This window comes from Schistocerca gregaria, chromosome 4 (genome assembly GCF_023897955.1).
Source record: "Schistocerca gregaria isolate iqSchGreg1 chromosome 4, iqSchGreg1.2, whole genome shotgun sequence".
NCBI lineage: Eukaryota > Metazoa > Arthropoda > Insecta > Orthoptera > Acrididae > Schistocerca > Schistocerca gregaria.
In genome coordinates this window covers 679,287,437-679,303,039 of record NC_064923.1, presented here as the reverse complement: position 1 = coordinate 679,303,039, position 15,603 = coordinate 679,287,437, and the positions used below count along the sequence as shown (strand labels likewise).

Below are 15,603 nucleotides of genomic sequence, written 5' to 3'. Positions count from 1 at the left end.
TCATAATGTGGGGAAAACACATAAGGCAGGAAATTAGGCATCTTCAAATAATCTGGGACTGGGTGCTCATTGTCACATCATTATCATTATCATTATCATTATCATTATCAGTATCATCATCATCATCATCATCATCATCATCGTCACAAAGTTTTTTGAGTAATGGACCTAATCTGATTTTGTGCCTGACTTCACCTAGACTGGAGCAAAGGTAGTTGGTGCACAGAAGACCTCTGCTCAAAGTACCTGTCAGTCATTAAAATATTGTGTGCAAAATCACACTGAGGGAATTTCCAAAGTAAGGTACCTGGGAGCTTACTAGGTTTCAGACACTGCCACAACAGTTGGAGAAATATTTAAATGTCGCCTCAGTTTGGATGCTTGGCAAGTATCCAAACACGTAACATCAGTGGCCCCTAATTTCTGTGTGTTAGGTAGTGACAAGTAATGAAACAATCAGTGTGAATAGTAAGGAGAGATATCCTTGAACGTAGTCTGGAACATACTATCTCTCAAATGTCTTGCACAAAAACTAATTCTCAGAATTTTTAGAATGGAGATAGAGATTATTACAATGGTGACTACCAACTTCAAGAACCTATGAAGATGGAAAGGTCAGTTTCATTTTCTCATAATTCAATTTTATAGCTAACAATTACATATTCAGTTTCTGATTATATGTCTGAAAAATATATTTTTTCTTGCGGTTTAGAGAATTAAGAGGTATGATAAATAATATGGAGTATTTTTAATTATCAAATTATGTAATCAAACCCCCGATGATGCAAAATATTGTCCTGAGGTAATATGGGCATGAATTTTTGAACAAATGAATAAAAAAAGTGTTATTTAAATAGATCACTGTAATTAATAAAAATATGAATCTTACTATAAGTTACGACACTGTTCACATAGAAAATATGTATTGAAATGGTTGTAGTAGTGTGCTGAAGATGAAAACAGGGAGTAACACAAAGGGACACATTGCAATCAACATATTAATATCAGGTCTCTCAGTATATTTTCTCACTATTTGCAAAATGGAGAAGGTTGTGCATTGCACACAGGCTTGTTGGATGTTACCTTCTTTCTGCAGATGTAAGATTTTGCACTTCTTGATAACATTTATGAAGGCCTCAGGCTCAATTACTTCAGGAGCACATTGAATAACCCAACCCAATGCCACTGTTAAACATTTTTTTAACTTACATAGTTGGTTTTTAGACAATCAATCTCATTATGAAACATTAGCATCTTCAAAAATCCATATATTAAAAGAAACAGTGTGCCTTCTTAATGAGTGCAGGTGGAACATGCAAACTGGTGTTAAATTTCCTATCAGTTTCCTATCAGGGTTTATTCAAGTGTTACCTCCCCAGAACTCTCCATGACAAATGAGATGTCAGCATTTTCCTTGAGCTTATATAGAACAAAAGCTCCTTGGTACTTTGGGATCAATGCCCCTGTTGATTTCAATCTCTACCGCAGGGGTATTTATGTAGCACTGGATTTACAAAAGTGAGTATATAAATACCACCATGCCATTTTAAAATGATGAAAAAACGTTTTTTTAACTATTTGTTTCTGTTTTGCAGGCAATGGATAACATGACAGGTGCCATTCAGCATGAACTACAGCAGTCAAAAACTGCTTGAAGAGATATTATCCTCAAGTGATGATTCTCTTCTCGTAATATTTCAGTGTTACATAATGACCTGTATAGAGGATTATCCCTCTCACCCTTCCTGTGGGTGCAATCATTACTTTTCCCATCCACAAAGACATAGCATCTCCCCTATTCAAGTGCTTGCTCATGAATAACAGATTTCTGGTCTATTATTTACCAAAATAGCAGTTGGCTGTGGTGGTGCACAGAACTTATTACTTGTCAAAAAATACCTATTGCTCAAAAAATGTTTTTCTAAGTGTCATTACAAATAGTGAATATTTTCGTAACCCTGCTTGCTCACTAAGTGTGTGTCAAAACAGGTTTATAAACCCTAACTACCAACTTTTACTTCACTATCTACTGCCTGGTTAAAGGTTTGAAGTGACTTTTCCTCTCCCCTGATCTTTGTTTTCATCCTTTTGAAAATGCCTAAAGCTTAAGGTAGCTTCAACTCTGAGTGTTTGTCTGTCCTCTTGCAGTTCCTGATGAACAATAAGCTGATTTTTTTTTCCATTACAGAAACAGTTAGCCTACAATTTTTTTTTTTTCTTTCACAACGTTTGAGTACGTTGTTACACTCAAGGGCAGGGAGTACAGCATCTGGGTCCCACCTTGGTTATGACACTTATACAGTCAAACACAGAATCTCCATCTCTCAAAAAATGGACTTGCTGCAGGACTGGCATGTTATATGGGTAGGATATGAATTCACTGCAGATGGCACACAAGTGGTCAGCCATGACTGCGGAGACAGGTGGAGGAGGAGATGGATATTGAGAGGGAAGACAAAGAGGTGAGGGGAGGGGGGGGAGGCAGAGGAGAGAGACAAAGGCATGGGGGATCAACAGACAACAGAGAGAGGGGGGGGGGGGGAGATGGATAGATAGAGGGGCAGGAGAAGATGGACAGTGAGATGGGGAGGGGGAGAAGCATGGTTTTAGAAAGCATCACTTCTGCAAAACTCAGCTTTACCCTTTTCTCACATTACATGATATGCTGTGGACTATGGATGGAGGGTAAAAGGCATATTCCATATTTCTAGATTTCTGGAAAACATCTGACATGGTGCTCCAATGCATGCTGTCAACGAAGTTCTCAGATGTGTGAGTAGCTCAAGGACTACTTAAGTAACAGAACCCTGTATGTAGTCCTTGATGGCGAGTATTCATCAGAGACAAGAGTGTCATCAGGAGTGCCCCAGAGAAGTGAGATAGCTGTTGTTCCCTATATACATAATTGATTTGGTGGACAGAGTGGGCAGCAATCTGTGGTTATTTTCTGATAATGCCGTGGTGTACAGTAAGGCATTGAAATTGAATGACTGTAGGAAGATAAAACAAGACAGACAAAATTTCCAGTTGATGTGACGAATGGCAGCTAGCTGTAAATGTGGAAAAATGTAAGTAATGCGGATGAGTAGGAATAAATATCTGTAATGTTGGGATACAGTATTAACAGTGTCCTGCTCAATGCAGTTACACTGTATAAATACCTGGGCATAATGATGCAAAGTGATATGAAATGGAACAAGAATGTGAGAACTGGGGTAGGGAAGGCAAATGGTCATCTTCAGTTTATTGGGAGTATTTAAGGAAAGAGATGTTCACCTGTAAAGGAGACCACATATACAATGCTGGTGTGACCTAGTTTTGAGTACTGCTCAAGTGTTTGGGGTCTGTACTGGGTCAGATTGAAGAAAGGCATTGAAGTAATTCTGAGGCAGGCTGATATATTTGTTACCAGTAGATTCAAATCTCACACTTAAGTGTCACAGAGATGCTTCAGGAACTCAAATGGGAATCACTGGAGGGAAGGTGACGTTCTTGTCAAGAAACGTTATTCAGGAAATTTAGAGAAACAGCACCTGAAGCTGACTGCCAAATGATTCTGCTGCTGCCAACACGAACTGCATGTAAGGATCAGGAAGATAAGATATAAGAAATTAGGGTTCATATGGAAGCATATAGATAGTCATTTTTAACCTCACCCTATTTTTGAGTGGTACAGGAAAGGAAATGACTAGTAATGGTACTGTGTACCCTCTGGCATGCACTGTATGGTGGGCAGTGGAGTATATATGCAGATGTAGAGAAAGAGAGGGCATAAGAGGAGATGCATAGAGAGAGGGGGAAGAAGGAGACATGTTGAGAGAGGGGTGAGGGGCAGATGGGCAGACAAAGATGGGAGGAGATGGATAGAAAGAGGGGGGAAGAACAGCTGGACAGAAAAATGGCAGGAGAGGAGGGAGGCAGAAATGAACTAATGGAAGACTGGAATAAATAAGTATCCTGGCAGTGCTGGGTTTCTGGGCTAGTATCTTAATATTCTGTAAAAAAAAATTCTACTGGAAACATTTTACTGTGGCCAAATTCATTAAATTTCTTCAGACACGTTCTTTTCCAAATAAATCTCCATCACAACTATGAAATCTTAAGACATCTCTCTATTAAATTATTTACAGGCTCCCAAGTCCTTAACTAGTGCTTGTACGAAATTCTGGATAATACATGTGGTCAAATATTACAGAGCTCTCAGAATCCACTATGTGAATGATTTGCTTCAGAATTAACTTCCTTCTTTATCTTCTTACACTGCACCAGAGACTAGTTTTCATAAATAATTTTTGTGGTGAAATTGTTACTCAATAAATGCAAACGTGCAGATGACAAAACCAGGAAACATGCACAACAATATTTGTCCTGTCTCAGGTAAGACTGATTTCAGGATTTTATACCTGATGTTTCATTCCCAGCTTCATTATGTTTTGATTGTCACTATATGTACTAAAAACACTGCATTATTATTTGTGTTTTGGGTATGACTGATTCAGACTTCTTTCAACTGCAGCATCTACCTTGTAATGCAACAACACAGGTAGGAAGGTAGAGACAAAGATTTAAAAACTGTTTTCACTAGGACTGGAACTTACTTACCTCTAAATCACAGGCACAATTTTCCTCGGGAATCCATCGTGGTTTTTCACTCACTGGCAATACACTTGTAGTGACAGCCACATATGAACTTTCTGTTGACTTGCTACTTGATGGTTCTGATACCAAAAGTGTGTTCTCTAAAGTAACTGGAAGGGTATGATTTTCCACTTGTGTAACATTATTCAGAGTCAGATTATGATCATCGTCTTCAAAGTTTTTTGAAACTATAGTTAGTGTAGAGTTTACATCTGACTCATTAGTTCCTAGTCCTAATATTTCTGTTGTACAGAGGGTCTCATTGTTATTACAAATTTCACTATGCTGATAAGAAAGATAATTAGTTGGGAAAGACAATAAATCTTGCATTTCAATGGGCCTAAATAAACATAGACTGAACGTTAACAGATGTAATAATGTATTCAGAAAAACCATTGTAAATTCTTTATGTCCAACAATGCTAAAGGAAGCAACATTCTTATTGTCTGATCACTATTACCATAACTCATATGAAGAGAATATACATTTGTAACTAACATTCAACACCAAACTTATCGAAGTGCCTTAAGATAATTCCTAGTTCCATGTGAACAATCCCCATAGTTTCAGTCTGCAATCGATATCTGTCATATCCACAATAAGCAAGTTCAACATTCTTCAACTGCGGTCCACCCCCAACAAAATATTGCCGTATTTGGTCACGAAGTGTACCTGAAAGATAAAGTAAGTCATAGTCAAAGGATATTCTCAAGTGAAGTGTACGTAAAATTAAAAAAAAAAAAAACAATTTGATTTTATAATTATCAAACAGAAATTTCATGAAAATTCAGACCAGAATACTGTACCTTGATTCTGTAGTACTGTTTTCTGATAATGTCACAAGGAGTAGGGAGGTTGTAGGAAAAATATGAAAACCATGAGAAAGATTATACAGAAAAGTTACTTTACTACAAAGAATAAGCATAAATGTGTAATTAGTACACGGTGGTCTGACAGAATAGTCAGCACATTGTAACACATGTGACAACAACAAACTGATCCACAACAATTTTGTATAGATTCAGCCAAAGCAGGACCACATTTCATCATTCGGCATTCAAAGAAAAGTTTTTTGAGGGTCCACTGAACACTAGCTTAACCTTTGGCCTTCAAAATTTTCTTGTGTTACACTAATCTACATAAATACTTTGGAATTAACCCTCGAGTGGATGGGCCATTTTTCATAACGTGAGCAGGCACCCAGTGTACTTCATACAAGTGTAAAGAATGACTGTCTTTATGCTACAAAGGTAATTATGTATCAGCAAAACTAAAGTTTTATCTTAGTTTTATTAAACAATGATCAAATAAACTTACATAATAAGAGTGAAAGCACTGTTTACTTAAACTTTCATTGCATCAGTCTGTTGCCATAGACAGGTGTTACCCCACAGCAATGAACCATTAAATGGCACAGTTGCATCAGATCCCAGCCAAAAATTTATTTGATTACTAATAGCTTTCTAGTAGCTAGCTTCAGTAAAAACTTTTTGATATTTTTGGCAACAATGATTTGTCTTCAATATGTAGCCTACATACATCTGACCATTCATTACAACATCTTGACAAACATTGAAGGAAGAACTTTTTGAGATTTTTGGGGAAAAAAAGATGCACCTTGAAGCAATTACCCACATGGGACAGAAATCAGTAGATGTGATGTACATGTGCAGACAAACTAATGATTACAATTTCTGAAAAACTGGATGATTTTTTCAAGAGAAAGAGCTTTGCAAATAAAGTATGCCAGAAACACTTTTGTCCACCTCTGGCTCTCATGCAAGCAATTTTTTTGGCTTGGTGTTGATTGATAAGAGCTATTAAATGTCCTCCTGAGGGATATCATGCCATATTCTGTCCAGTTGACACATTAGATCATCAAAATCCCAAGCTGGTTGGAAGGCACTGCCCATAATGCTCCAAACATTCTCAATTAGGGAGGCATATGTCAATCTCACTGGCCAAAGCAGAGTTTGGCAAGCGCAAAGGTAAGCAGCAGAAACTCTTGCCACATGCAGGCAGGCATTATCTTGTTGAAATGTAAGGCCAGAATGGCTTGCCATCAAACTGGGGCATAGAATATTGTCAACATACCACTGTGTTGCCAGGGTACCACAGATGACAAACAAATGGATCCTGCTTGAAATGAAATGGCACCCCAGACAGTTTTACACCCCTCAACCCGATTGTAGGCCAAATATTCCTGATACCCATGCGAATGGGTTTGTTGGTGTAGAGAGGTCAATGGTAGTTGGAGCAAGAGGCATTGTGGGCTCAGTGCCCTTTTTGTGGGCCACCTATTAATGCTCCTTGCAGTCACTCAAGTGCCAGTTACATATCGGATCGATGATAATGATGAATCAGGAGCTGTGAGTGCCTTTCTGATGATTGCTTGTCCTCTTGTTCTTTCATCTCTCTCAGTTGACCACTTTCTTCTTGATGCTGTGCTCATCCATGGTTCACCCATTCCTGTCAACATCATCAAATATTTCATTGCTCCTATTCAAATGCCAAGCAATTCACTGATTACTCCAACTGGCTTCTTTGAACCCAACTACACGTCCTCTCTCAAATGCTGACATCTGAGTATATTGTTCAAGTGCCTGTCTGCAAGGCACATTTGATACCCAGCTGAGTACACAGAATGAAATTAGCAAAGACTTTATGCCCAGGTATCAAAATGTCCCTGATTTACTATCCTTGAGAGCTGTGTGGTGAAACTGCTCCACAGTGTCACACATTCACCCACTGGCAGCCAATGTTTACAAATTTGCATAACTCCTTTCTGGTGTGTCATTTTTTCATGTCTTAGAGTGTAGTATGTGAGGGTGTCTCTCTTAAAAGCCATCAGGTGGAGGGGAGGAGTGGAGAGGAGGCAGTGAAGCAGCCATTGAAATCAAGTATGTTATGTTCAACTGCATGCTGTGCCACAAGGTGGTCCACTTTCTCTTGGCCATGCTTTGGCAGTGGTGATTAGTCTTGGAGGACAGCTGGTTGGTAGCCATATCAATAGAGAAAGCTGTATAATGATTGCAGTAGAGCTGGCACATGACATGGCTGCTTTCACAGATGGCCAGCCTCAGATGGGGCAGGCTACACCTGTGACTGCACTGGAATAGCAAGTGCTGGGTGGGTGGATTGGGCACATCTTGCAGCTGGATGTTACACAGGGTTATGATCCCTGTGGCAAAGGACTGGGATTGACTGGAACTAGGAGTGGCATAATGATGGACTAGGATGTTGATTAGATTGAATCAGTGACAGAACAACACTTTATGAGGGGTGGAAAGGATCTTGGGCAAGATGTCCCTCATTTCAGGGAATAATGACAGACAATCAAAGACCTTATGGAGGATGTGGTTCAGTTGTTCCAGTCCGAGATGTATTGGATGATGAAGGGGGTGCTCCTTTGTAGATGATTCTTGGGTGTGGTGGGAGGATTGGGTGTGTGTGAGAAATTTGTTTGGAGACTAGGTCTGGGAGAGAATGTGTGTCTGTGAAGGCATTCGTAAAACATTCAGCAAACTGGGTAAGGGAGTTATTGTCACTGCAGATATGTCCTACCTGCATGGACAGGCTTTATGAGAGGGATTTTTTGGTTTAGAACGGATGGCAGCTGTCAAAAAGCATGTAGTCATGAAGGTTGATGGCCTTAACTTGTGAGAGAGGTCAACAACCAGGAAGGTGGCTCAGTGTGTTGAGGCAGACTGGGTAAAGCTGGTAGGAGAGAAGGTTTTGAGACTGTGAAGGAATGAGGACAGGGGGTCTGGGCTCTGATTAGATTAGATTAGATTAATACTCGTTCCATGGATCATGAATACGATACTTCGTAATGATGTGAAACGAGTCAAATTTTCCAATACATGACATAATTAAGTTAATTTAACAACACAATTAAGTTAATATAACAACTTCTTTATTTATTTTTTTAAATTTTTTTTCTTAATTTATATCTAAAAATTCCTCTATGGCATAGAAGGAGTTGGCATTCAGAAATTCTTTTAATTTCTTCTTAAATACTTGTTGGTTATCTGTCAGACTTTTGATACTATTTGGTAAGTGACCAAAGACTTTAGTGGCAGTATAATTCACACCTTTCTGTGCCAAAGTTAGATTCAATCTTGAATAGTGAAGATCATCCTTTCTCCTAGTATTGTAGTTATGCATGCTGCTATTACTTTTGAATTGGGTTTGGTTGTTAATAACAAATTTCATAAGAGAGTATATATACTGAGAAGCTACTGTGAATATCCCTAGATCCTTAAATAAATGTCTGCAGGATGATCTTGGGTGAACTCCAGCTATTATTTTGATTACACACTTTTGTGCAATAAATACTTTATTCCTCAGTGATGAATTACCCCAAAATATGATGCCATATGCAAGCAATGAGTGAAAATAGGTGTAGTAATATAATTAACTAAGATGTTAAAACCAAAATTTTCAGTGACTCTTATTGCATAAGTAGCTGAACTCAAACGTTTCAGCAGATCATCAATGTCTTTCTTCCAATTTAATCTCTCATCAATGGACACACCTAAAATTTTTGTATATTCTACCTTAACTATATGCTTCTGATTAAGGTCTATATTTATTAATGGCATCATACCATTTACTGTAAGGAACTGTATGTACTGTGTCTTATCAAAATTCAGTGAGAGTCTGTTTACAAGGAAGCACTTAGTAATTTTCTGAAAGACATTATTGACAATTTCATCAGTTAATTCTTGTTTCTCAGGTGTGATTACTATACTTGTATCATCAGCAAAGAGAACTAACTTTGCCTCTTCATGAATGTAGAATGGCAAATGATTAATATATATTAAGAACGACAAAGGACCCAAGACCGAACCTTGTGGAACCCCATTCTTGATAGTTCCCCAGTTCGAGAAATGTGCTGATCTTTGCATATTATGATAACTGCTTATTTCAACTTTCTGCACTCTTCCAGTTAGGTACAAATTGAACCATTTGTGCACTGTCCCACTCATGCCACAATACTTGAGTTTATCTAGCAGAATTTCATGATTTACACAATCAAAAGCCTAGTCCACATCATGAAGATATCATCAATAAACCTGAAACACACCAGAGGTTTGGGTTTTTGGGAGGCTAGGTATGTTTCCTCAAGATGGCCTCTAAACAGGTTGGCCTAGAAGAGTGCTATGGGCCAGGACTTTCTATTGTTTGATTTTGACTAACAGGTTTCCTTCCACCCCACAACCCAGTGATGTTTTCCTTTGTTACTGTTACGGTCCCTAAAGCATTGCTCTACCAGTGTCCATTCTTTCCCTTCTTTCCTTTTTTTAAATATATCTTCACATGTTATTTTCCACATCTTCCTGTGTCACATAAACTTGTGAACCTCAACATAACCAGCTCAATTTCCTCCCCCCCCCCCCCCCCCTCTCTCTCTCTCTCTCTCTCTCTCTCTCTCTCTCTCTCTCTCTCTCTCTCTCTCTCTCTCCCCTTACCCCAACACACACATTCTCAGAATGCTCAGATACCTCACTCGTTCTATCCTTTTTCCCATGTTTTTGTATGTTTTTTATGTATATGTTGGTATTTTTATGTATTTGTGCACATTTTTGTGTATCTGTGTGTATCTTTACACAGCTTTTTCTTTTAGCTAGTTCCCCATCAGAACCACCTAGTGCCTCAATTTGCCCATTTTCTACATCATTTTCCATTCTGCAATGCCATCCCTACCACAATGGATCCCTGACCCATCACTCTGCATAAGTTCAGAAACGTATTCCTTTCCCTGTCTAAAACTCAGCCATACAAGCTGTTCCTTAAATGCTGCCTAAAACATGGAATCTTCCCCAAACAATCTAACCATACAAATTACTTTCTCTGAATCCAACACCTCCTTTCACAGTGAGCTTCACCCTTTTCAGATTCTGCTGTTCACCATCCCTTAGAAACCTGGTATGGCAGAAAACACCTCCATGGCACAGGCATCCCAGAACCACCTCTGTTCCATCCTCAAGAGTACCAGGATGAGCATCCCAGACACCACCTCCAAAAGGTATCCAGTTTGCTGCAATCCTGTCTTTAGGCACCACTATCCAATCCTATCTTGACCAGTGTTCCTATCATCAACTCCTCACAACATGAAGATATCATGCCTCCTGCCTAGCTGCCCTTTTCAGCTTGCCATATCTCCCTACCAACGCTCAACTATATCCAGAGCTGAAATATTCCCAGAACACTGTTGTTAACTTTTCCACAAAAATCCTCAGCCCCATAGAAATTTCAGTTCTATTCAAATGCCTCACCTTTATCCCTACACCCAAATTTCACCATGTTGGACTTGTCAAAGACCTACTCCCTTTCCCCCAACCTCTACGATGGAAACACTTCTTTGCCACCAATCTCTTCAACCAAAGCCAACTAATCTCAATAGTGAACCCTGCCTCTCCCATTTCATATCAATATCCAATTGTGATCCTCCTCTCCTACCACCTAACTACTCCTTGGTCACTTAGCAGGAATTCCTTACTTCCAACTTGGCCTCACCATCGTTCCCCAGGTCCCTTCCTAAGTACACCAACCTTTCAGCAGAAGCAAGGACAGCCAAACACAGCTTCAAAATAGAGCTTTACGTAATCATCCTACATGCAGACAAAGGTTCCACCACAGTCATTATGAATCATAGTGACTACCTAGTGGAAGGCCTCTCTCAATTGTCTGACCACTCCACCCAGAAACTCTGCAATAATAATCCCATCCTTGAAGTCCAACATTACCTCTACTCCCCACTTACAGCCTCATGTACTTCCCAGAACCTCTCCCATGGATCCATTTCCTTCCTCATTCCTACAACATCCCACGCACCCACCCTCGAAATGCAGCCCAAAATTAAAAAATCCAACAATTTTAAATTCCCCATTGTTCCTGGTTATTGTGTTTCTGCTGAAATTATTTCGGGCCTCATTAACAAACACCTCCAACCAATTGTCTGTAATCTAGCTTTCCACATCAAAGATACCAATCACTTATTTCACTGACTCTCTGCCATCCTCACCCCTTTACCTCCTAGATCGCTTCTGGTTACTTACTGTTGATGCAATTTCCCTACACATCAACATTGACCATGGTCATGATCTTGCTGCTATTGAACAATATGTCTACCAATGTCCTTTAGATTCCAAACCCACTACCTCATTCTGCATACACCTTGCTGACTTTATCCTACCAAACCACTGCTTCCCCTTAGAAATGAAGGTACATTAAGAAACTGGCAGCACAGTCCTGGGCATCTGCATGTCAGCCTCCTCTGCCAAGCTGTTTATGGGCCATTTAGAGGAAACCTTCCTAATCTCCCAAAACCCCAAACCCCTGGTCTGGTTCAGATTCACTGACAATATCCTCATGAACTGGATTCAGGACCCAGTCATCCTATTCTCATTCCTTCATAACCTCAACACCTTCTCTCCCACTCCTCCACCTGATCCTCCTCAACCCAGCTTGCCATCTTCCTGGACGTTGACCTCCTGCTCACTGATGGCTCCATCTACATCAAATGCATCAACCACCAATAGTACATGTATTTCAACAGCAGTCATCCCTTAAACACCAAATAAACTCGTCCATAACAGCCCGGCCACCCAGGGGTTATATATTTCCAGTGACAAGAACTCCCTTGCCCAATATGCTGAGTGTCTCACCAAAACTTTCATGGACAGGCATTCTCCTCCAGCGCTGATCCACAAACAGATTTCCTGTGCTGTATCAACCCCCCCCCCCTTCCTCCAACCCCACCCAAGAACCATCTACACAGGAGTGACTTCTTTATCAGTGAATACCACCCAGGAATGGGACAACTGAACCATATCCTTTGTAATGGTGATGATTATCTATCATTATGCCCTGAAATGAGGGACATCCTACCCAACATCCTTTCCACTACTTTCCACCCCTCCGTACCAACCTGCACAACACCCTAGTCCATCCCTAAGCCATGACCAATCCCAACCCCTTGCCACAGGGATCATATCCCTGTGGAAGCCCGAGGTGTAAGACCTGCCCAATCCACCCACCCAGCACTTCCTATTCCAGTCCAGTTATAAGCTTATCTATTCCATCCATGGATGGGACACCTGTGAAAGCAGCCATGTTATATACTAGCAGCGACAATCATTGTGTCACTTTTTATATTGCTATGACCACCAATTACCAACCAACTGTCCATGAGAAAGAACTGCCATAGCCAAACTGTGGTCAAGAGCAAAGTGCACCACTCAGTGGCATGGCATACAGCTGAAAACAACATACTTGATTTGAATGTCTGCTTCACAATCTGGACCTTCTGGATCTACCCGTCAACCACTAGTTTTTCTGAACGGCATGGATGGGAGATATGCTTACAGCACATTTTCTGCTCCTGAAGTCATCCTGGACCTCAACCTACAGTAACCTATTGTCCCCACAAGATCCACCCAGGCTTCCTCTGTCCTATCACCTCCTCCCAGTTCACATCCCCTCACCTTCATTGTGCATCACTTTCTGCCTTTATAGTACTATCCCAACAGCCAGTTGGTCAGCATAGCACCTCAGTTTTCTGAAAGCCAAAAGTGTGGTGCTATGTTCTGCTATCACTGATTTCTTTGTGTGTTCCAAGCATACATGCACGATGTGCATGATGTACTTCTCACAATACTGCATTAGCCAGATGTATTGGTTGCCACATTCACAAGAGATGCAGTCTGTACATTCACTAGAGATGCAGTCTGTCCCAGGTACAGTCAGTTTTAGTGTGTCTTTTGCATATTCAAGACACTATTTCAACTTAGGCAGTGGGCAGAAGATAGTTTTATGTTGTTTTTTTTAAGCAGCCTCACCAATTTTGGCTAGTATAGAAAGAAAGAGAGCCATCTGTCTTCTTCCTCCTCTTCTTAGTTAGCTGCATATTTTCCCTCCTTGAACATGTTACTTCACTGTACCCATTTTTGTGGAACACTTCCTTCAACTATTGTTGTTCAAGTGGTAGGTTTTCCTTTTTGCAGTTGATGTGCTCTCAGTGTACCATGTGGTTATCACTATCTGACACTGTGCTGGATGGTGGCAGCTTGTTGCATGTTGGGACAGGGCTGTGTGTATCTTCTTCCTATTTATTGTTTGGTGGTCTGTACCACCTGCCTTCTTCATTTTTTAGTTTGTCCAAGGAAGGGAAATAACCACTCTCCTCTCTCTTTTTTTTTTTTTTTGATAAAAATGCAAAGCTTTGAGGGATGCTATTTAGGTAGTCCAGAAACTAATCCAACACTTGTCTGCCCTGCTACTACATCACAGAAGTATCATCAACCTAGTGGAAATAGCACTTGGGTTTTTGATGAGAGCTCTCAAGGGGCACATCTTCAAAGTGTTACATGTAAAGATTAGTAATCTCAGCAGCCAATAAGGAGCCCATAGCCATTCTATTCAACTGCTCATAAAACACTCCTTTGCACTTGAAGTAGGTGGCTCAAAATGTTGATTAAGGAGTGTCATAGAATCAAAGCTTTATAGTCACATGTCCATAAGTGCTTTCACAAAACTGGCCAAGTTCTTCATGTGGTGACTGCAGTGTCCCACAGGGTGTTTTAGAAGAATTGCCAGAAGTTTGGCTAGTCCATAATTGTGTGAGTTATTCATGTCTAGTATTGCCTGCAGAGGCACCTTTTCCATGTGGTTTTGGAAAGTAATACTTGCATGTGTCATTGGCACACTAAGATACAGCTGCTTCTTTACCATTTCTGATATATCTGAGCTCTTCAACAGAGCCACCATTTTACTGGTTGTTGTCAAAGCTGAATCCTTCTTGAGCCTCCTGCAGCCTAGGTCCTGTAGCCATGAGCCAGTTTTATCCTGGTGTCATTCACGTGCATCATACCGGTTGCATTTCCTTTGTTGGCTGAAGGACCATACTGTCAGCACCATCTCTCATTGTCAGAGAGACTTCTGATTCACTGCTGCCTTGTTTGCTTTTGGGAGATGGAACAGGTGTTATACTGACTGTGACAGGATGTCAGAGTGATTAGAGCTGTGATAGCAAGAAAGTGGTATCTCTTCTTGTTTTCACGCATTTGTTTATGAGTGGAAGGAGTACTGTTTGTGATCATGACAGAAGACCATCTGTTGATAAACAGAAAGAAATAGCTACAGAAAACAGACAAAACAATTTATTAAAACTGGAATTTCTGGTATCACTAAAGTCAGACAACCTTCCATAGATTTCTCAGAATATATTATATGAGAGTGTGGCCAAACAATTAGAGTACTGCAAAACTCCTTTCTGAGAACAAAAAACTCCTTGGATGACTGATTCTATGGACTTACATTATTGTTGCAATACTGAAGGAGAAATCATACAAAACAGATCCATCATCAGTGATGAAACATACATTCTTTATGTCAGTTCATGCACATAACAGTACTCAACTGTGTGGAATCATACCACTTTGCCCAACAAATCAAGAAAATCATGCAAAACTCTGTCAGCCAGAGACATTATAGCTACTGTTATTTGGGACACTAAAGAAATCTTGTCTGAGAGTTTTATGCAATGCAGAAGTACAAGCAATTCTGAAGCATAAACATGAACACAAATGCACAGAAGAGCCTTCAAAAGACATACTTTGGACTACCAGGGGCATGTTCTTGTAGGACAATGCTCAGTCACGCTCTGCCTGAGAAGTAAAAGAATGATTGCCCCAGTTCACATGGTGCGTGCCTGAATATTTGCCCTATAGCCCGGAGTTGGCTCCAAATGATTCCCACCTCTTCATTCATAAGAAAAAGTGGCTAAGGGGCTTGGCTCCCAACACTGATCCTGATGATGAATTTCAAAATACTGCCATGGGTTATCTGCATCTCACATGGCAGGATTTTATACTTGTTAATCAAGTATGACGAATGCTTCACTCTCAATGGTGGTTATGTAGAAAAGTGATACAAAGGTGTAATTTTAAATCTCTACAA

General features: G+C 40.1%; 2 protein-coding genes across 3 annotated transcripts in view; both read right to left on the bottom strand.

Moving 5' to 3' along the window:
• LOC126365906 (tectonic-1-like) overlaps positions 1-5,034 on the bottom strand; it is a 71,466-nt gene extending 66,432 nt beyond the window's left edge. The window contains exon 1 of the mRNA XM_050008628.1: positions 4,603-5,034. Within this exon, the coding sequence (XP_049864585.1) occupies positions 4,603-5,034 (432 nt within the window). The remainder of the gene's footprint in view (positions 1-4,602) is intronic.
• A 97-nt stretch (positions 5,035-5,131) lies between these two features.
• The window catches only part of LOC126365908 (B9 domain-containing protein 2), a 65,601-nt gene continuing 55,129 nt past the window's right edge, over positions 5,132-15,603 (bottom strand). For both annotated transcript variants that reach the window (XM_050008632.1, XM_050008631.1), the window contains exon 5: positions 5,132-5,310. In XM_050008632.1, coding sequence (XP_049864589.1) covers positions 5,132-5,310 — 179 coding nt within the window. The remainder of the gene's footprint in view (positions 5,311-15,603) is intronic.